Here is a 19,477-nt window from a genome sequence, read left to right as displayed (position 1 = left end):
GTTTGTAGACTATTATCACTCCCCCTCTTTATATGCAAAGAGCTGGTTTCAATCAAATTGGCCAAGACTTAAATAACGAGTGCTAGCTCTCCTCCTCCAGAGCATAGAAAAATTATGTGGTGGTAGACTTTAATAGAAACTGTGGGAAGGGAAGTGCAGGAAATATAAACAAAATTGTTTTTAAACACAGTCTTCTCAAGACATTTAGCAGGTTTTTAGTCCCACAGATTCAGGAAACATTTTTCATTCATAGGCCAACCCAGTTTGCTTTCTCAGAATTGAGCTGATAGTAAATTGGCTCCATCTCCTGGGATACTTGAAAACTGCAGGCCTTTATGTAAAGCTGAGCTACTTAGAATTGTGATCATCTCTCAATAGCTGCAAGCATTTCTTTATGAAACTGGCTTGTTCATTCCCACAGTATCCTAGATGACACTGTAGATGCCTCATAAGCCTTTCGTAAATTTTCAATCTCATAGGCCTCGCTTCTGCCATTCTTACTCACTTGAGTAATACCTTTCTGTGAGAGCTGTCCCATTGATTTAAATAGAAGTACTTAGAATACTCAATGTGAGTATGGGCTGGTCTACACTAAGGGGAAAAATCGATACAAGATACACAACTTCAGCTACGTGAATAACGTAGCTGAAGTCGAAGTATCTTATATCGATAACTTACCCGTCCTCACGGCGCGGGATCGATGTCCGGGGCTCTCCATGTCGACGCCGCGGCGGTGGAGTTCCGGAATCGATAGAAGCGCGTTCGGGGATTGATATATCGCGTCTAGATGAGACGCGATATATCGATCCCTGAAAAATCGATCGCTACCCGCCGATACGGCGGGTAGTGTAGACGTAGCCTAAGGATGGCAAAATAGCCCATGATGTACAAAGCATTAGTAATCATAAGTATTCACTCACTGCTGCTGTTTTTTGATTCATTGGATTTAATCCTGTGCTAACAGAAGGTTGCCTAGAGGGGGTACACAGTGGTGTTAACTGCCCATGCTTCCTGGTTTTGAGAGGGAGGAGGGCAGAGTAGACTGCTACAGCTCCCAAAGTAGGTAGAACCAGTTAGTAAGAGATGGGATCAGCACTCTTCCCAGGCAGCCTCTGCCAGTGGGGTTCCTATAGAGCCTGGCTGGAATTTAAAGCTGCCTTCACCAGTTAGAATCCTCAGGGCAGTATGGTCATGATACTACTGATTACCACCCTCTAGGATAATCTACTTTCCAAAGCAACTGTTACACAGGGTTAAGGAGATGCAGTTTGTGCCCTAGGTACTCAAGGTGAAAGTGTGGCTCAATATTTGTATCCCCTGGATTGGATTCTAGATGTGGGTTTCTTTCTTTTGGGGATATGGTGTGTGGAGGTTAGAGTTCTGTAGCCAATGTGATTTCACTAGTGTAGTGCATGTCACTGAGTGAGAACCAGAGATCTATGTCACTGTGGCCCTATGTAGACTAGAAAAGCAAGCTTAAATGTTTTAAACAAGGGTCATTCTTATGGCACTAAAAGAAATTCCAAAAACAGAAAGGCAAACCAACAAAACCTGTCTTTTTGAAGATGACCTTGCAAAAATTGTGTTAGTTTGAGCAGTGTGGTATAAGGTAGGAGATGGAGGCACAAGTCCACTCAATTTAGACTTAATCAGTTTTTGCCTTTTATTTATAAATTTTCAGACATGATTTATTTATAGTTTCTGATCATATATTTGACAGATGATAAGTAGATGAGATGGAACAGCTGAGGGCCCAAGTTACTGAGTTCCGGGGTTCTGGGTTGCTCTTAGACACTTCATGATGGTCTTCTCAGTGTCTGGTCCAGCATTCTCCTACTTGGTCCCTGGTTTGCTTGTTTTTTGTTTTGTTTTTTAATATCTTTCCACATGACCTATTCATTACCTTTCTTCCAGTCAACATTGAGCATTGAGTCTTGCGTAACCTGCGCAATACGCGTGTGCAAGCTTCAATTAACATAACTTTTGCTGTCTACGCGATTTTTGTCGTGTCTCCTTGTCACTGTACTACTGTTTTTCCTCAACACAGGGATTTTTTTTTAGCATTACATTTTATCTTCCTCTTCTATATGCCCTTCAGCACAATACATTCCATGAACAAATCACCTTTGTGCTGTCAGCATTATTTAAGTAAGCCTACATGAGAGAGAAATTGGCAAGACAACTCACGTCAAGCAAAAGCCAAGTTATAGCCAGGGGCGGCTCTAGGCACCAGCTAAACAAGCAGGTGCCTAGGGCGGCGAAATTTAGGGGGCGGCGAAATGACGGGCGTGTATGTGCCCGCTTACCGGAAGAGCGGCGGGAGCTCTTCCCCGGCTGCAGAGGACAGGCCGCTCCTCGGCTTGTCCCCGCGGGTGCACTCCGAGACGCGGCCCCTCCTCTGCAGCTGGGGCAGGGCCGCGCTACCAGCTCCCGCCGCTCTTCCGCAGTAAGGGCCCCCCCCGGCGGAGCTGGTAGCGCGGCCCTGCCCCAGCTGCAGAGGAGGGGCCGCTCCTCAGCTTGTTCGCGCTGCTCTCCTGCGGGCAGCGGCCACCCCCCACCCTCCAGACCAACCGGTAGCCAGCTGCGGGCCGCCTCCCTGGGGGTGGGGGCTAGGGCGGTGCTGCGCTGCTCGGGGGGCGGGGGCTCGGGCTGCGGTCGGCGCCGCTCGGGGGGGCGGCGCTCTTCTTTTCTGCCTGGGGCGGCAGAAAAGCTAGAGCCGGCCCTGGCTATAGCCTTAATATAAGTATTAGCCTGGCCTGTCTGAGCTTGTTGACTACACATAATTTAATGTTAATAGTTTGATTAATGAAATGTAACCCTTATTTTTACCATTCAGCAATTCTTCAAGTTTAAATATCATAATTCAATAAATGTATATCATCCTACATTATTTATTAATATAACTTCTACTTTTTATTTAAGTAGAAAAGTTATGAAAAACATATCCTTAGTGTTGTCATATTAGCTTTCCAAACATTGGTTTCCAAGTAACTTTTTACTCAAAATTTAGCTTGTAAATCATTTTTAAAAAACTGTCAGCTAACCATGGCATGGAGTTCACAAACTGCTTGAAACTTACCTAAAGAATAAAAACAAGAATGGAAAAATATAAAGCAAAACCAGAACAAAAATCACAGAAAAAAGAGAAATGAGAGAAGATACAAAGGGACAGAAAAAATAGGAGTTGTGGAAAGAATATGGACAGAAAGCAAAAAGGAAGCAAGCAACTATGCTAGAGTATGAGGGGATTGGGCGGGGAGCGGGGAATATAGCATGTGAAGCTGTCCAGCTAAGCACGTATCTGAACTATGTATATGTGTTTTTTATTATGGTTTCCCTTGCCCTACTTTTCATTGCTTATTAAACCCACTTGTCTTAACTGTAAGGTAGGAGCCCTCTTTTACTCTGTTTATACAGTGCCTAGCACAATGGGGCCTCACTCCTCACTGATTCCCATATTTACTATTATAATACAAATGATAAATAACTTTGATTTGCTAGGATATATTTTAATCTTTTTAAAAAGAGAAATTTTTGTCTTGAGATGAGACTTGCCATAATGGACCAGAATACCATTGATCTTTCATGAAAATAGACTTCAAACTAATTTTAAAAACATGGGTTAGTGACACAATATCACCGTACTGTTTAAATGCCTGGTTAAGGAAACATGCCTCAGAGGCATTATGATGTGTAATGGTATGCATATTTAGCCTATATTAACCAGAATAAATTGATCTTCTCAATTTAAAAATACCTGCATATGCAGTGAGTGCATTTCTCAGAATTAAATATCTTGCCTATTTAAAATTTCTAAAAATAAGTAAATCAAAAGTGATTATATCACAGACCGACCACTTGCCAAAATTTGGTGCATTTTCATTCTCAGGGTGCAAGAAAGTATCTGAAACTGGACATCCAGTACCATGGATGAGAGAACGTGCTTGAGAAACTGGAGTTAATGCTGAGACATTCTTAGTGCTAGCAAGAGTTGTTGTTATAATATAGAAATTGAGAAGGTAGTTTACCCAGTAAAGAATTTCAGTGCTGTAAAGTAGGAAGATCTGTAATAGTTAATTGCTTTAGCTGTATAGATGCTCTACTCACCCTTTAAGCAAGTTGATTTAGCATTGGGTGATAGTCTTTACTTGGACAGCAAACTTAAAATTGCAGCCTACTTGAGAGACCCTGCATTGCTAAGCTAGAAATTATCACAAATATTACAGTTTACTGCTCACCAAACTGAATGCTGGGATTAATGAAATTTGAGATGAGTCCAGGAAAGGATTTGAGTGTCTGGCTAGTACTTTTCATGTTGTTCTCTATGGGTGTTGTGATTCTGCTCTGTAATGGCAAAGCAGTAATGTGGCAGAGATGGTCTTCTGTCCCTCATGCTTTTAACATCTGATAGTTCACACTCTGTGTGAAAATGATTGAAGACAACAGTTTAAACACTTCTGCAGTCTGATTATGCTGGGCTACTGCCTAGTTGATCCCTCGAGTGATGCATTCTGTGTGTATCCATTGTTTTCAGTGACTATAATTCAACTGCACATAACTCAGGTCTAACCCAGACTAATATTTGTGACCTGTGTCAAGACAACAGCAGCCCTGTGCACAGTCTTAGAGTTTTCTGATCTGCATCTAATTTTCTTTATAAACAGATACACTTCCACTAGTATGCACAATACATTGCACTCACAATTCCCAGTACTGGATCTGTTATGTCTAATCTACTAAACTGACTTTAATCCTCGTTGTGACCTTAAGCAGTCTATTGCCCTGGAGAACTGTCAGACATTTGATAGCACAATGAACTTCAGAGGTAATAACTATTTAATAAACTGGGTGACTGAAGGATCCTCTTGTCCATAATACTGTACTGTTGGGTCAGAACTTTTTGCCTATGATTCTCAGGAGGGGCTTGACTCAGAAGTGTATGAGCCACGCATAATAATATATACTTGTTGTTTCTTTTTTCATAGTGTCCCAATGGAGTGACTTTCGGAGGGAGTGTTCTGTGTACCCATAGGCACTCGTATGTCTAAAACCAGTGAATTAAAGGGAGGGATAGAACTTTGGCTCCAAGTCAGAGGCTAGTACAGGCAGAATATGTTGAGAGAATGCATGTAGTCCTAGGGAAGGAAACTTGTAGGAAAAGACAAGTGAGGGGGTAAGTAAGAGAGAGGATATTGGGCTTGAATATCATCATTTGTTTTCCTCTTCCTTTTCCCAAACATACAACTAAGTCACCTACTGTCTCTCTGCCATCAGTGCTGGATGGAGGCTCTTTGCAGCGCTGTTTCTTTAATAAGCTGCGAGACATCTGCTGTGAATGGCAGAAGCAACTGCCATCCCTGAAGTCACTGAAGCGCTTCCTGCTTATTTCCAGCCATGCCATCCGCAACGTCCGCCGGAAAATGGAGGACAGACATGTTTCTCTCCCAGAATTCAATCAGCTCTTCGGCTTGTCGGTAAGTCTCTGGGGCCAGGAGAGGTCAGTTCTAGCATTCAAACACCCCTTGAAACACACTCATGTCCTAGTATCACAAAGTGAGCACTTTTGGGAGGTGCCACTAAGGATTTACTGACAGCAGTCCTTTTATCAGGTCTGTACTGGAGCAGAGACCTACTGGATCTGTGTATTTGGGCTAGCTATATAGCAGTTTTTTGTGACATTGATATGCTCCCACCACAAGGGGGAGAGAGGGAAAATAACTCACTTTGGGAGTGGGGACTGTTGCTATATTTTGTGAGAGAATTGATGATGTAAAGTTAAAAAATAGCATTTTGGTTGAGGATTCAGGGATGCTTACTAAAGATATAATGGAACCACACAACCTTCCAATCTGCCTTTTCAATTCCTATTCCTTTTCAAGAATCTGGTCAGTCATCAACAAGGAGCAAAGAAAAATAACACATACCCCCATGAGATGCATATTCTATCTATTTTATACATTGGTAAACTGATGCAAATTACCTGAGGTTACACACAATTAGTGGGAAAGCTCAGAATAAAATACAGGCATCCTAATTCCTACTCTCAAAGTCAGTTTGCTAGATCATGCCACCTTACTTTCCTTTGCCGGGGAGGATCATGGTATTTGTGGCTCTGAGTGTATTTGCGTAGTATTGTGTTCATGTACACACTTGTGCTCTCTTATACATATGTGCACACATTCTTTCACTGAAATGCTTGCATAAAATCTGGCAATTGACTTTTATTTATGAACTCTTCGTATCTCCCTCCTGCCAAAAGGATGATGTTGATCGAGCATACTTTGCTGTATTTGATGGCCATGGTGGAGTGGATGCTGCCAATTATGCAGCAACTCATTTGCACATAAATGTTGCATTACACAAGGAGATTCTTAAGAACCCAACTGAGGCCTTGAAAGGCTCTTTCCAGCAAACGGATGAAATGTTCCTTTTCAAAGCTGAAAGAGAGGTGAGTGTGCAGAGTGGGGTTGCCAAGCCTCCAGGACTGTCCTGGAGTCTCCAGCAATTTAAAGATTGTCATGTGATGAAACCTCCAGGAATACATGCAATCAAAATTGGCAACCTTAATGTAGAGCCAGATTCCATTGTAGTTAAGCAGTTGGGGAATGCTTGGGTGACAGTAAAAAGGAATGGTGTTATGTAGAGAATTTTGATCTCATACAGTTAGACTTTGAATTCATTCTGATTTGTTTGCCAAGTATCCTACGTGGAAAATATTTCATTGGTCAAATTAAATTCTCCCTTCTCATAAGAACCAGTGCCTGCAAGATCAAGGAGATGGAAACTTTGAAGTGAAAGAGCACTAAGTCCTCAGGATCCTTAATCTCAGGGAATTACACAGGCAACAAAGAGTTGCTTCCCTGAAAGGGGGGGGGGAAAAAGCCCCAATATTTTTCACTGCCGCTAGGAAGGCAGAGATAGGGTGGCTACATCTGTTTGTATGGGGAAGAAAAGTCACGTTCAGTACTGAAAAGGTTCTTGCTGCTGAAGTTAAAATCAAACTGATTCCTCTACTTTTCAGAAAAACCCAAATAACTGTGGGGCCAGTTCCCCCTCTGCCCATGGCAGCTGAGAGCTGCAGTGTGACCATATTTCCCAAAGAGAAAACGGGACACCCCTAGCCTCTCTCCTGAGGCATCTCCCTCCCCACTCAAGGCTGTCCCCCATCACTGGAACCCTGATGAGGGCCCCCTCAGGAGTCTGTCACCTGTCTTTTGAACCTTGCAATGGGCCGCCTATTGCTGGAACCCTGCCACAGCCCTGCTGGCTGCCAGCTCCAGAGTCCCGCAGCCCCTGGGGCTGAAGCAGAGAATGTCACGGAGGTCTCTGGAAGTCACGGAGTCTGTGACTTCCATGACCTCCGTGACATAAACGTAGCCTTAACCCTAATTTACAGTGTTATGATGTTAAACTGCAGTTTAATTTGCGCTGCTCTGTTTATCTTTGTAGAAGCTGCGGAGTGGTACAACAGGTGTATCTGCCTTAATTGTAGGGAACAGGTTACACATAGCCTGGGTTGGAGACTCCCAGGTAATGTTGGTGCAGGAGGGAAAAGCTGTGACCCTGATGGAACCTCACAAACCTGAAAGAGAAGTAAGCTTGTTTTCTTTGGCTCTCTCCTCTGATGGCTGTAATTAATTTACTTTTAGCTCACTTAATCTCTTTAAATGAAGACCTGGCCAACTACCAGTTGACACTGAACTGCTCTCTTTTGTAAACAGGTTATAAAAAAGGTCTCTACGTAGCCTTGGAACTATTTGGAATCTCTAGATTCTGTGGAGTATGGCACATATGCAAGTCTATAATTAGAATGACAAACTGAGCTGATGTATTGGTGGCTGATCTCATCCTTGCAATGGATGAGGATAGAGTCTGTTAGCAATTGTTAAGTGGTCATGAGTTACAGCTATTAAATGTAAAGTCTCTAGCAGGACTAGATAGAGCTACTTCTCAGTGATTTCATCCCTTTCAAGTTGGACGGTTATGGAGCATAGTTACGATGTGTCAGTCTTGCCTTTCTCCTGTCTAGTTGTGTGTTCTCAATGCATGTTTTTCCAAAGAAAAAAAGGATTGTGCTGAAGAACAGACTTGATCTGTCCTCTCAGTTGGGAATGCCTTTAAAAAAATGAAAACAACCTTGTGAAAACTGTAGTACACCTCTACCCTGATATAACGCAGTCCTCGGGAGCCAAAAAATCTCACCGCCTTATAGATGAGACCGTGTTATATCGGGTTTGGTCTTGCCAGTACGCCGTGCCGGACTGGAACAGCTTCCCTGGCGGTGATTCAAAGGGCCCAGTGCTCCAGCCACTGTGGGAAGCCCTGGTCCCTTTAAATCACCGCCAGAGCTCCAACAGCAGGGCTCAGGTGGGGATTTAAAGGGACTGGGGCTCCCCACAGCAGCCAGAGCCCCGGGCCCTTTAAATCACCACCCGAGCCCAACTGCCAGAGCCCCGGTGGGGATTTAAAGGGCCCAGTGCTCCAGCTGCTGTGGGGAGCCCTGGGCCCTTTAAATCACCGCCGGCGCTCTGGCAGCAGGGCTCGGGCAGGGATTTAAAGGGCCTGGGGCTTCACACAAATTCGGATATAACGCAGTAAAGCAGCGGGGCTCGAGTGGTGCTTTAAAGGGCCCGGGGCTCCCCGCTGCTTTACCGCGTTATATCTGAATTCATGTTGTATCAGGTCGCATTCTATCGGGGTAGAGGTGTACTATGGAATTTTGCATACATAGCAACCATGAAAAATCTACAACTGCAAGCCTTTTATTAACACAATTAATTGATTTTTTTTAAAGTTACCATTGAGTTAGTAAATTAATGTTTTAATTTCAGACCTGGCTTACATAATAGCATCATTCAAAAAGCAATAATAGTCTAATATCATAACTGGCTTAATTAATTTCTTTTTATTAAAATAGGTCAAATATAACTAAACTGATTTATGTACAAACTGAAAAGGCAGTAGCAAGTTTTTAGGGGTGGCATTGCATGAACCTTCTCCTTTATAGTATGAACAATATAAATTTGTAGGGCTTGAGGAATATGGATTATATTAATGAAAATGAAATTTGCCTCTAAATGCACATTTTATATGTACATCTGAAAACCTTAGCTTTACAATTATCCTTTTCTTCCTACTTCCATTCACAATCTTAAACATTTGCACGGTGATGGGGATGTTGCCAGTTTGTTCCTATAGAAATGACTTAGGGATTCTTCCCTTTTGTTTCACGAACAAGCAATGACGCAGTCATAGGGAAGATGGCTTGTCTTGTTCATGTACACTCAACTGAATGTTGCAATAAGGCTGTTTCTTTTAATAAGCACATTTTTCTCTGAACACTCTTGATGCCCATTTATTTAAAAATATAAAGCTGTTTGCATCCTACTATAAGTATATGAGTTGAAGGGATTTAAGATTTTTCTCTGCAACACTGGCTAGCAGTGAATTTAGTGAGATATGGGATATGCTCTTAGTATAAAGAGTTGATGTGCTTCTTTCTTCTAGGATGAGAGAATGCGTATAGAAGCCCTAGGTGGCTGTGTGACCTACATGGACTGCTGGCGGGTCAATGGAACCCTTGCTGTTTCCAGGGCTATTGGTAAGTAAGGCCATCTAAGTGAGTCAAAATTGAATTATCCTTAAATACATAATCTAAAAAATCCTGGGGCTGAATAAGTAGACAACCATTCATTAATAAAGAGATTATAGTGTTTGCCCAGCTTGGGCCAAAGAGTAAATTGCTTCTGTTATTGTAATTGCTTGAATAATGGAGTATTAAATTGTTTGGTCAGCACAACCCTTATCAGTTTTTGAAGGAAAAAATAAAACTAGTTCAATTCCTTCTTTGAAACATTTATAATAACGTATCATGTTGCAAATGAAAGCCCAACAAGCTTGCAGAGTATATTGTACATGACACCAGAGCAAATATTGGCTTCTGATCTGATAGATGTCTGAATATCTCTATATAAGGAGGGTGAGTTAACATCTTATTGGATCAACTTCTGTTAAATAAAGAGACAAGCTTTTGACCTTAGAGTATTTTTTATTTTAGTATCTACAAGTTGTTCTCTTCACTATGTTTCAAAAGTCAAATTGTTGTCATCCTTCAAACTGCAAATAGCTAACATAAACATTGGCAGTGGACCATTAGCATTTAAATGCTAATATTCCCAAATGCCATGGAAAGAACTTTCTTGGATGCTTGCCACTTAAAGTAAAATGAGAAAAGACCCTAGGCAACCGCAGTAAGTGAAGAATTGTAATGGCTGAACTGAAGAATCTTATCATGCATTTATACAGTATCTTTTTTTTTTTTTTTAATTGAGAAAGTGGTAAGCTTGTATCACTTGTGTTGAAATGAATGTGTACAGGTAGAACTGTTGAATTAAGTATTTGGGCACTATACTGCATGCAATGGGATGTTCTTATTCTTGTCATGTCATCGCTAATGAAAATAAGCTTCCTCCCCGGTGTTCCAAGGGTTTCACAAGATGCACACTTCTCAAAAAAAAAAAAAAAAAAGCCCAAAGCATCCCAGCATTTCCTGAGGGAGGAAAATCTGAGGTTTTCCTTGGTGAGCTCCTCATACCATCCTGTTCTATAGGAGGGTTATAATGAGTCATGGTACCATCCCCAAAACACCACAGATGCCCTTAAATCCATATGAATCCCAGGGGATCATTAGGAGTTGAAGGCCTTCTCAGCTGGCTCTGTAGCCCCCAACCATCTCCTTCCTTCATGGGGCATTGAGAGAGCTGTGCATGGATCTCTGGGATATGATCTGGCCCTAAAAGAAACCATTGCAACTCTGGGGAATCATAGAAAGGAGGAGGCAATGGCTCATAAAGTAATCAGATTTGTATCTTCTCTTGTTAGGTGATATATATCAGAAGCCCTATATCTCTGGAAATGCAGATGGTAATTCATTTGAGCTGACAGGTTCTGAAGATTACTTGCTCCTGGCCTGCGATGGATTCTTTGATGCCATCAGACCCTATGACGTGGTGGATCTGGTCCTAGATCACTTAAAGCAAAACAAAGGAGATGGTCTCAAGGCAGCAGAGAGACTGGTGGCTGCAGCAAAGGAAAATGGATCCAGTGACAACATCACTGTCTTGGTGGTCTTCTTAAGGGACCCCCGAGACATCTTGGCAGACTGCTTGAGAGACCCTAAAAGCCTGAGAGCTGATGAAGGTGCAGAGGATTCACCCTTTAACTTTTTCAGCTCTGAGATGAACAATCAGAGCGACAGCCACATAACGACAAAATCTTAACTCTCATATGTTACACAAAAGAAATTTTCTTTCCATTGAAGAAGCATCTAGTAGGATGGGTAAAATGTCAGGTATAAGGTGACCAAAATTCCACGAAGAAAAATGTTAGAGCTCATCTTACTATATTCATTGTCCCCTCTTCCCCTGAAACAGCTGAGCAGGCTGGAAGACTTGTGCAGCTACTTCTTCCCTGGATATAGTTTTAAAGTGTTTGCCAGGTTGCCAGTTCATGTCCCTCTGTCCTGGAGGTGGTAAGGAATGTATAAGCTAATGGAGGAGAATACTTATTTGTATTATGCTTATTTGGGTTCTGCTTTAATTTTAAAATAGTGCTTAAAAAAGGAAGCTAACATGCAGATAGTTAATTGTAATGTTATATATTTAGGGTGAGAGTATGTGTGGGGGGAAAGCCATCATCAAAGAAAAGCTTGTTACTGCACACTATCTCTATAAACAGGTTCAGTATTCTAGAGGATCAGGTGTCCAGGAGTGGGATCTTGTGCTCTTCGTTATATACACTCAGAGACTTCTCAACTTCATCATTTCGTACCAAAGACAAAATTGTGAAAGAGGGTGATGTAATATAAACCTCATCCTTTTAAAGAGCCATTTGACTTTTTGTATTTATGGGGAAAATAGCATGGAACACTTAAGGAGGGAAACTAGGAATATCCCAAACAGAAGCAGCAATTTGTACTTAATTACTTTCTGGCATGGTCTGGTAATTATTTTAATTGCCTGATATGGAAAGACTAACTTTAGAGTAAGGGTGAGTTATTTCTGTGACACAAACACACTTTATTAGCTCTTTGGTAACCTGAAAAGAGAGGACACTTGCTGACTGTGTTTGAAAGGGTCCATGGAAATTGTGTATATATGCTCTGCCAATTCAATAGGCCCTGTACTTGCCACATCCTTTTTTATGGTTTGCTATAAACAAAGTGAAGTATTTTATTTTTCTCTTTTCATAAAGTTTTTGAGTATTTACTGAATGTTATGGTTGTGGGAACTTTTTTTGCAGTTACTGTATTTTGTTGTGGTTTTTTTATTTAAATAATTAAGATTTAAAAAATGTACACTTTTGTTTGGCTTTAAAAACTGGCCACCTTCAAGTGCCTTAAATGTTTCAGAAAAGGATGGGAAAGGTTAGTTTTCTATCAAATTCAGGTGACCATGTTCTAGTTATGTTTTTAAAATTTGATTTATTTAATTAATATATTTTAATGCACTTACAGCTCTTTCATTTTTTTGTGAATGACTGAGCGGGAACTGTGTTCCAAGAACATTTTGTTTTTCGGTGTTGCCAAACTTTGTGTTGATTGTGAGGCTCCTGATATTTGGTGTTTTCTTAAAGGCCCCAGGTAGCTGGCCTCAGGTTATTTACCTGAGAATCTTCGATTTCATTTTTAAAAAAAATTCTAACCCTCAGTTTTGTAGATGAAAACAAACCCTATGTGCTCCAATACCATTGTGTACATGTTCAATAAAAAGAACCCCAAGTGTTTGTTTAAAACAAAAAAAAAATGTTGGGCTTGACTCATGATTGCTGGATGTTTGGCAATACTGCATTTATGATATATATTTGATACAGTAACTTTCTGAGGAGGTGAGAAGTTGAGATTATACTAGAGAACCATGTGACTGGTATATAACATGCCTGGGTGCAAGCACGCAGAATGTGTGCATATATCATTGCATTGCTTAGCAGGTAGTAGACCCATGGCAGTCACGATCAGTGCTGCTGGAGCCTCTAGTCTGATTCTGTCACTGTTCCCATCACCAGGACACTTTCTGTAGGAGCAGGATCTGAGAGCTGTATTGCAAATTTATTGTATAACTTTTGTATCTGAACAGGAAAAGCAACCCATCAGGTGATGGGTTGTAACATCACTTTTGACTTTGGCACACTGTTGTCATACAGCAATCCTGTTGGTTAAAATGCCCTGAATATTTTAAATCAGAAATGTTTTAAGGGGAGTAAACTTCTATGGAAAATTGAGATTTGTCTTAGCTTGATCAGATAGCAGCCTTAAAATAATGAGGTGGGGCAAGGAGGCAGAGCAGCACTGATTGTGCTCATGCTAGGATAAGCTGTCAGCTAACATAAGATAATTCAGTTATCCAAATGATTTCTTTGTCAGGTTACCCCCCCAAAATTGTACAATTCAACATGGTAACTCCATGAGTAGGGGGTGGGGGAATATTCCACCACCTAGTAACTCTGACAATGGCTCTGTTACTATATTTTGGAAAGGCAGTAACCTCTCCATAGTTAAGGTTGTAACCATTTTTCTGTTATAAAGAGAAATTTTGCTACCCTTCTAAAACGCTTGGGAGAAGCTTTCTCTTACTGCAAGTGAGCTAGGTATGTTGGTAGGCCAGAGGGAATTTTTTGTGCCAAATCTGGCTGTTCAGTTTTGGAGACTTCCCTGATTATATGAATAATTCAGTGAATCTTTGTCATATCCTACCTCTAGAATGATGCAACCTAGAAACTTTGGCTTAGATTTGTTTGCAGGGGTTTTGGTGACCACTAGTGCATTTTGGCATCTTGAAGAGACCAGTCCCCATATTCAGAAATAGAACATTCTGTGTGTGTCTTATGGACCTGTCAGGTTCACTGTTACTTTTGTCAAAACCAGGATAGCTTATAGAGGTGGTGTAAGATTTGGAAGATTCATAAAGTTGCTATTTTGTTTCAGAACTCGGACAGCATTTCAAAGATATGGAGGGAAGGAGACAGACTTTAAAAGCCAAGCCCTTTGTCCTGCCTTTCCGTTATAATCTTCTGCACGGTAACTGCCAAAATTAAATAAATCCACCTGAAACTTCTGACAGAGGCTCCTTGCCAGGAGAGGATATCTTAGCCAACTATCAAGTGACTAAGACATGATATTTTTCAAATATGAGAGCTAAAATGAGACTTCACCTTAAAGCAGAAACTAACGAATGGTTTAGACTAGAAGAATCCATAGTTAGTGGGAAATATGGATACTTTGATTTGTAGTTATTTGCTATGGATATTTTTTTTAATCTTCATGGACTAATGGAGAATTGCTGGGTGAAATCCTGACTCTACTGAAACCAATGACAAAACTCTGATTGATTTCAGTGGGGCTAGAATGTTCTATTGAATGACCCTCTATTCTTCACAGAGGATCATACAGGCTTTCAAAGGTCAGCAGCTCCTACAGATCTAAGCAGAACCAGTCAGGTTAAAAAGTCAGCAGATGTTATGTACGTAGACAAGTATATTATGATTATCACTGTTGTCATCAAAGTGCAACCTGCTGTACACAGTACTTGCAAATGCGAATGGCTAGCCAACTACAAAAGCAGTTTCTCCTCCCTTGGTGTTCACACCTCAACTGCTAGAAGAGGGCCTCATCCTCCCTAATTGAACTAACCTAGTTATCTCTAGACTGATTCTTACCTGCATATTTATACCTGCCTCTGGAAACTTCCACTACGTGCATCTGACGAAGTGGGTATTCACCCACGAAAGCTTATGCTCCAATACGGCTGTTAGTCAATAAGGTGCCACAGGACTCTTTGTCGCTTTTTACAGATCCAGACTAACATGGCTACCCCTCTGATATTTGAGTACTTGCAAAAGTAGTTTCAGAGGTATCAGTAGTTGTCCTTGATCAAAATTTGATAAACCTAAGGAATTTTTATCAAAGAAGAAAAACTTCAACCTGTAGCATTTAGTTTCCTCTGCGTAGTCAGTCAGATTTCCCTGATTTTGGAGGTCTTTTACATAGCAATAGTAAAGGCGAGGAAAGTGATGTGACACCACAAAAAATGGCAGAGGGACTCAGGGCAGATGTAGTACCTGAAACTACTTTTCATCTGACTAGATTTCAAGTTGGATTGTGTCCCTTTTAAGAAGTAGCTTAGAGTAACCAAGCACTAAAATGCAGTAGTCTTTAAAAACAATGCAACACACACTTAAAAGCCTCATCTTCTGTTGGATGAAAACCGGCTTTTTCATGATATTTAGATATGTTACAAGTCTCCCTTGTGCTTGAACAGCTCAGTTCTCATCCTTTTTACTTTTATTCTTTAGTCCTTGAAAGAAATGTAAAATAAATTAATAAATCAAATGTTCTGGGTCTAACCTAAACAAAAGGACCAGAAATTCATAACTCCTGGCTGTAAACAAGGAGAGTTGTTCAAGGGAAAAGGAGTCCTGTCACAGTCTGTTAATGTCTGTTTGACATGTAGTTTTTTGTAGAACCTTTGAGAGCTAGAGAGAGAGAGAGAGAGAGGCAGAGCAATTTTTAGAACAGTGGGGGAGGGGGAATTAAGTAAAATCTACCCTGTAACAGTGACAGAGGAATGAAAGAGAGCATGCAAGACAGGAACACGTTTAAGTGTTATTAGTGCCTATTTTAAAAAGGAAGTGGGCTGGAAAATAGAGCTACAAATGTCAGTTTCTTATGGAGAAATATCGAGTCCTGGCAGAAATTAAAAACACTTTTAAAATGGCAGAACTAGAGTGATAACCTTGTCTTATAATAGTGAGGTGTGGGGTCAGGAATGGGATCAGAGTAAAAGCATCCTAGGTGATTTCTGTGACCTTGCTCGGTATTGTTGTGTCCTTAGAGGTTCATGCTGATAAGAGGAATTCTTCTAAACACATTGCATGCGAGGGAACTAGGCTGAGATACACAGTTCTGTGTACACAGGTTATTAGCTACCACACTGTTGCTGCTGTAAGTAAATGCCATGAAGTGTGTTTAATGAATTGATACTGCTGGTTGGATCTGATAGGATGAGTAATTGGCATGGAGTGGTTTCAGCAGAGTTGGCAGTTGAATAGTGTTAATCACTGTGATGACTTTAATAGCATTTAATAGACACTTTTATCTGAATTCAGATCAGATGATATATTGCTTTAAAAAAAATCCCAGTGCAATTAGCATTATATGGTAAAAAGACACTAAAATTGCCAGAAGAAAGTTGTGGGTTTTTTTTTCTTTCTTTCTTCCCCTGTTGAGAAGTGCTTGCTTTCTGGGTTCTGGTTATAGATCTGCTGCACTTTCCATTGGAAACCTGCGCTTTCACTTGATATTTTAATAAAAGAATAGTTTTGAGCTGAAATTTGGAGCCACTTCCCACAAATCCTAAAAGGAGCTTTCCAAAACAGAGATGCTATTAAAAACTATGAAGGAAATACAGATGTTTTTAAAACATGTATTAGACAATAGGTCTTGGCTCCTAAGGTGTCACTAAAGATTGCTTAAATCACATACAAGTCTATGAAGGGTATATATTGAAGGGTTGTTTCAGTTGAAGCTTCCTAAGATTAAAAAAGCTATGTTAAAAGAAAATTCGAGGTCTGACTTGCAGGGGCGGCTCTAGGCACCAGCAAAACAAGCTGGTGCCTAGGGTGGCAAAATCTAGGGGGCGTCCCCTGCTGCCGGGGGGGGCGGCAGGCTGGGCCGGCGGACCTGCCGCAGTCATGCCTGCGGGAGGTCCACCGGAGCCCCGGGACGACTGGACCTGCCGCAGGCATGACTGCGGAGGGGGCACTCATCCCATGGCTCGGCTGGACCTCCCGCAGGCATGACTGCAGCAGCTCAAGCGGAGCCGCCGGACCCGCGAGCCGTCCGCAGCCGCGGGAGGTCCAGCCGAGCCACGCGGGACCAGCGGTCCCTCTGCAGTCATGCCCGCGGGAGGTCCGCTGCTCCCGCGGCTCCGGGGCGCCTCCCGCGCATGACTGCTTGGGGCGGCCAAAAAGCTAGAGCCGCCCCTGCTGACTTGACAGACAAAAACTAGGAAAATGTGGAGTCAAGGTTGCTACTCCATTCTTAGCACTTAAATGCCACAGGATTGGGTGTTCTACAGACGCTGAAAGATTAATGGATCATTGTGCACAGTTTGAGGTTCTGTGTTGTATTTGAGTAAAAGCAAATGCTTCTGGGGATGTGTGGGGGAAATGTCAGCCTTAACTGAATTTTTCTGATCCTTGTTAGTCTAACACTTGAAGACTGCAGATGGCTTTTATATATCTAGATTGCTGTTAGTTAAATTTGGATTAAAACTTCCGTTCTTACTTACAGGTGCCTTTAGGCGCTAGTGCAATATCCTAGTCACAGCGTGCTAGGCAATATACTAACACAGAATAACAGCCTCTTTGCAATTGTTCATAACTTTGGACTCCTTTCTTTTGGGTTGAAATTTCCCAGGCTTCATCTCCGCTCAAAAATTAGTGTTTGGAAAACTAATGCAAAATCATCTAAACTGTATTGAATATTTAATGGTTTTCCCCATGCATCTATTATGTATATATCTTTTCAAGTTTGGGTTGTGAACAGGAAGGGTGGTTGTGACCTCCCGCCGCTTTCTTTCTGATTAAGTGGAGGAGGTGGTTCCAAAAATTTCTGTTTTAACAGTGTCCTGGTCTGGAGAAGGGTGAAAACTACTGCTCTGTAGCATCCATTTGGTTGGCAGAATGCTACCATTGGAACGTCTGTGCTACAAACCAGAACCCTGTTTCTACCAAAAGGGTTATAACTTGTAGCATGGACAAGACTAGGTTAGTCCCATCCACACCATAAGCTTGAATTTTGTGTTCAGTGCAGCATTTTAAAGTCACTGTTTTCATGAGCCCTTCTGAAAAGAAGAAACCCATGTGAGCACCCTAAGTTGTTCAGCAGTTCTAGTTTTGTGTGGGTTTTCCAAGCTGTGCACATTCCTGCTGAGATTGTTTACTTTCCTGTGCACCAGCAACAAAAGACAGCTGTGTTGGCAGCATAGGAAATTTTGCAAAATGCAACATTTGTCAAACAAAGGAGGACAAAATCAATAGAGAGAAAAAATGTTTTCAAGCTTCTTGGAATACAAACAATGGAATACAAAAAATCCAAGCTAGAAGAAAGTTGGCAGTGCACTGTCTGAACATATCTTAGTTAAGGAAACCACTGTTTTAAGCTAATGCATTTTGTCTGCTTTATTTTATTGACTAGCTTCCTACACCCAGGGGTTCATGTCTTGTTGCTGATATGTACTTTTTAGCGTGAAGAAATGAGACAAATATTTAACTTGCTGACGACTGGGGATCTGTTTCTGCATTTGTCTTAGTTAAAACATGATTTACCAGAGCTTTCTGCTTTCACAAGCAATGAGCCATATTGCACCAAATCTCAACGACACTTTACTATCACTAGTCATGGCTTTTTTTGTGATAACTCATGCATTTGGCCAGCCTAGAGAGACTGCTCTATATTGCCATACTGAAGACAACAGTATTGTCATACTAGTATCTCCTCCCCTGGTGGATTGATCTCCAAGGCCTAGCAAGATATGGGAGGTAATGCACTCAGCTCCAAGGGGGTTGTGTCATTCAACAGTGACCTAGTTAAGGTGTGACTTTTGCCAGTTGTGAAGGGAGTATTATCCATTCCTTGGTCAAAAGGATGGTGTCCTTTAGGGCTCCAAGGATAAGGGAGACATAGCTAGAAAACAAGAGGGATCTTAGGGGCTTCTGAGGGGGGTGTCCAATGCAATCCGTTTCTGTAGATGCCTCTGCATATTGTCCTTTTCTAGCTGTCTAATGTGACTCTAGTTATTGCTAAGCTATTTATTAATGATGCTGTTTGCTCTAGGGTTTGAGCAATATAGTATATAAAATGTCATTCTTCTTTGCTAGAGATTCGCTGTGATGGGAGGAAATGTTATACTAGTATAAACAATGCCTCTATTTTTACCTTTAGTTCTAGAGATCTGTCTGCCTTTATCCCCTCCTCATTTTTCCTTTTCCTCCCACTTCTCCCTTGCGGCTCCTCATCTAGAAAGGAAGAATTGTCTTCCTTTGGAACCAGCATCAAAGTATGTGTGTGACTCGGACAATAAACTCCACCTGAATTGTTGGCTCAGTGCAGATGCCCTGTATAATTTTGTCCAGTCTGACTAAATTCCACTGGAAAAATACAGATCTGTGGTCTGATGCTGTAAATGAGCCTCTGGCATTGGGAACATAGGAAATACCATACAGAGTATACAGGACTAGATGACCCACTGGTTTGATGTCACTGACATTGGCCAGTACCAGATGCTTCAGAGGAAGACTTTAATCTCCTATTATGCCATAACCTGCCAATAGGGGATGCTTCATCTTAAATCTAGGCAGTTGGAGCTTCTTGTGCCCGTAGTATGGGGGTTTATATTGCTTAACTTCTATCCTTGTCTGG

The 19,477-nt window shown here is 41.5% G+C and overlaps 1 protein-coding gene across 1 annotated transcript in view; it reads left to right on the top strand.

The window, feature by feature from the left end:
- The window catches only part of PPM1F (protein phosphatase, Mg2+/Mn2+ dependent 1F), a 28,379-nt gene extending 13,670 nt beyond the window's left edge, over positions 1-14,709 (top strand). Inside the window, exons 3-7 of the mRNA XM_039504934.1 lie at positions 5,275-5,474; positions 6,260-6,448; positions 7,450-7,593; positions 9,508-9,601; positions 10,882-14,709. Of these exons, the coding sequence (XP_039360868.1) occupies positions 5,275-5,474; positions 6,260-6,448; positions 7,450-7,593; positions 9,508-9,601; positions 10,882-11,279 (1,025 nt within the window). The 3' untranslated portion in view covers positions 11,280-14,709. The remainder of the gene's footprint in view (positions 1-5,274; positions 5,475-6,259; positions 6,449-7,449; positions 7,594-9,507; positions 9,602-10,881) is intronic.
- The last annotated feature ends 4,768 nt before the right edge of the window (positions 14,710-19,477 follow it).

Source organism: Mauremys reevesii, linkage group 18 (assembly GCF_016161935.1).
Source record: "Mauremys reevesii isolate NIE-2019 linkage group 18, ASM1616193v1, whole genome shotgun sequence".
Classification (NCBI taxonomy): domain Eukaryota; kingdom Metazoa; phylum Chordata; order Testudines; family Geoemydidae; genus Mauremys; species Mauremys reevesii.
This window is presented reverse-complemented; position numbering and strand designations above follow the sequence as displayed.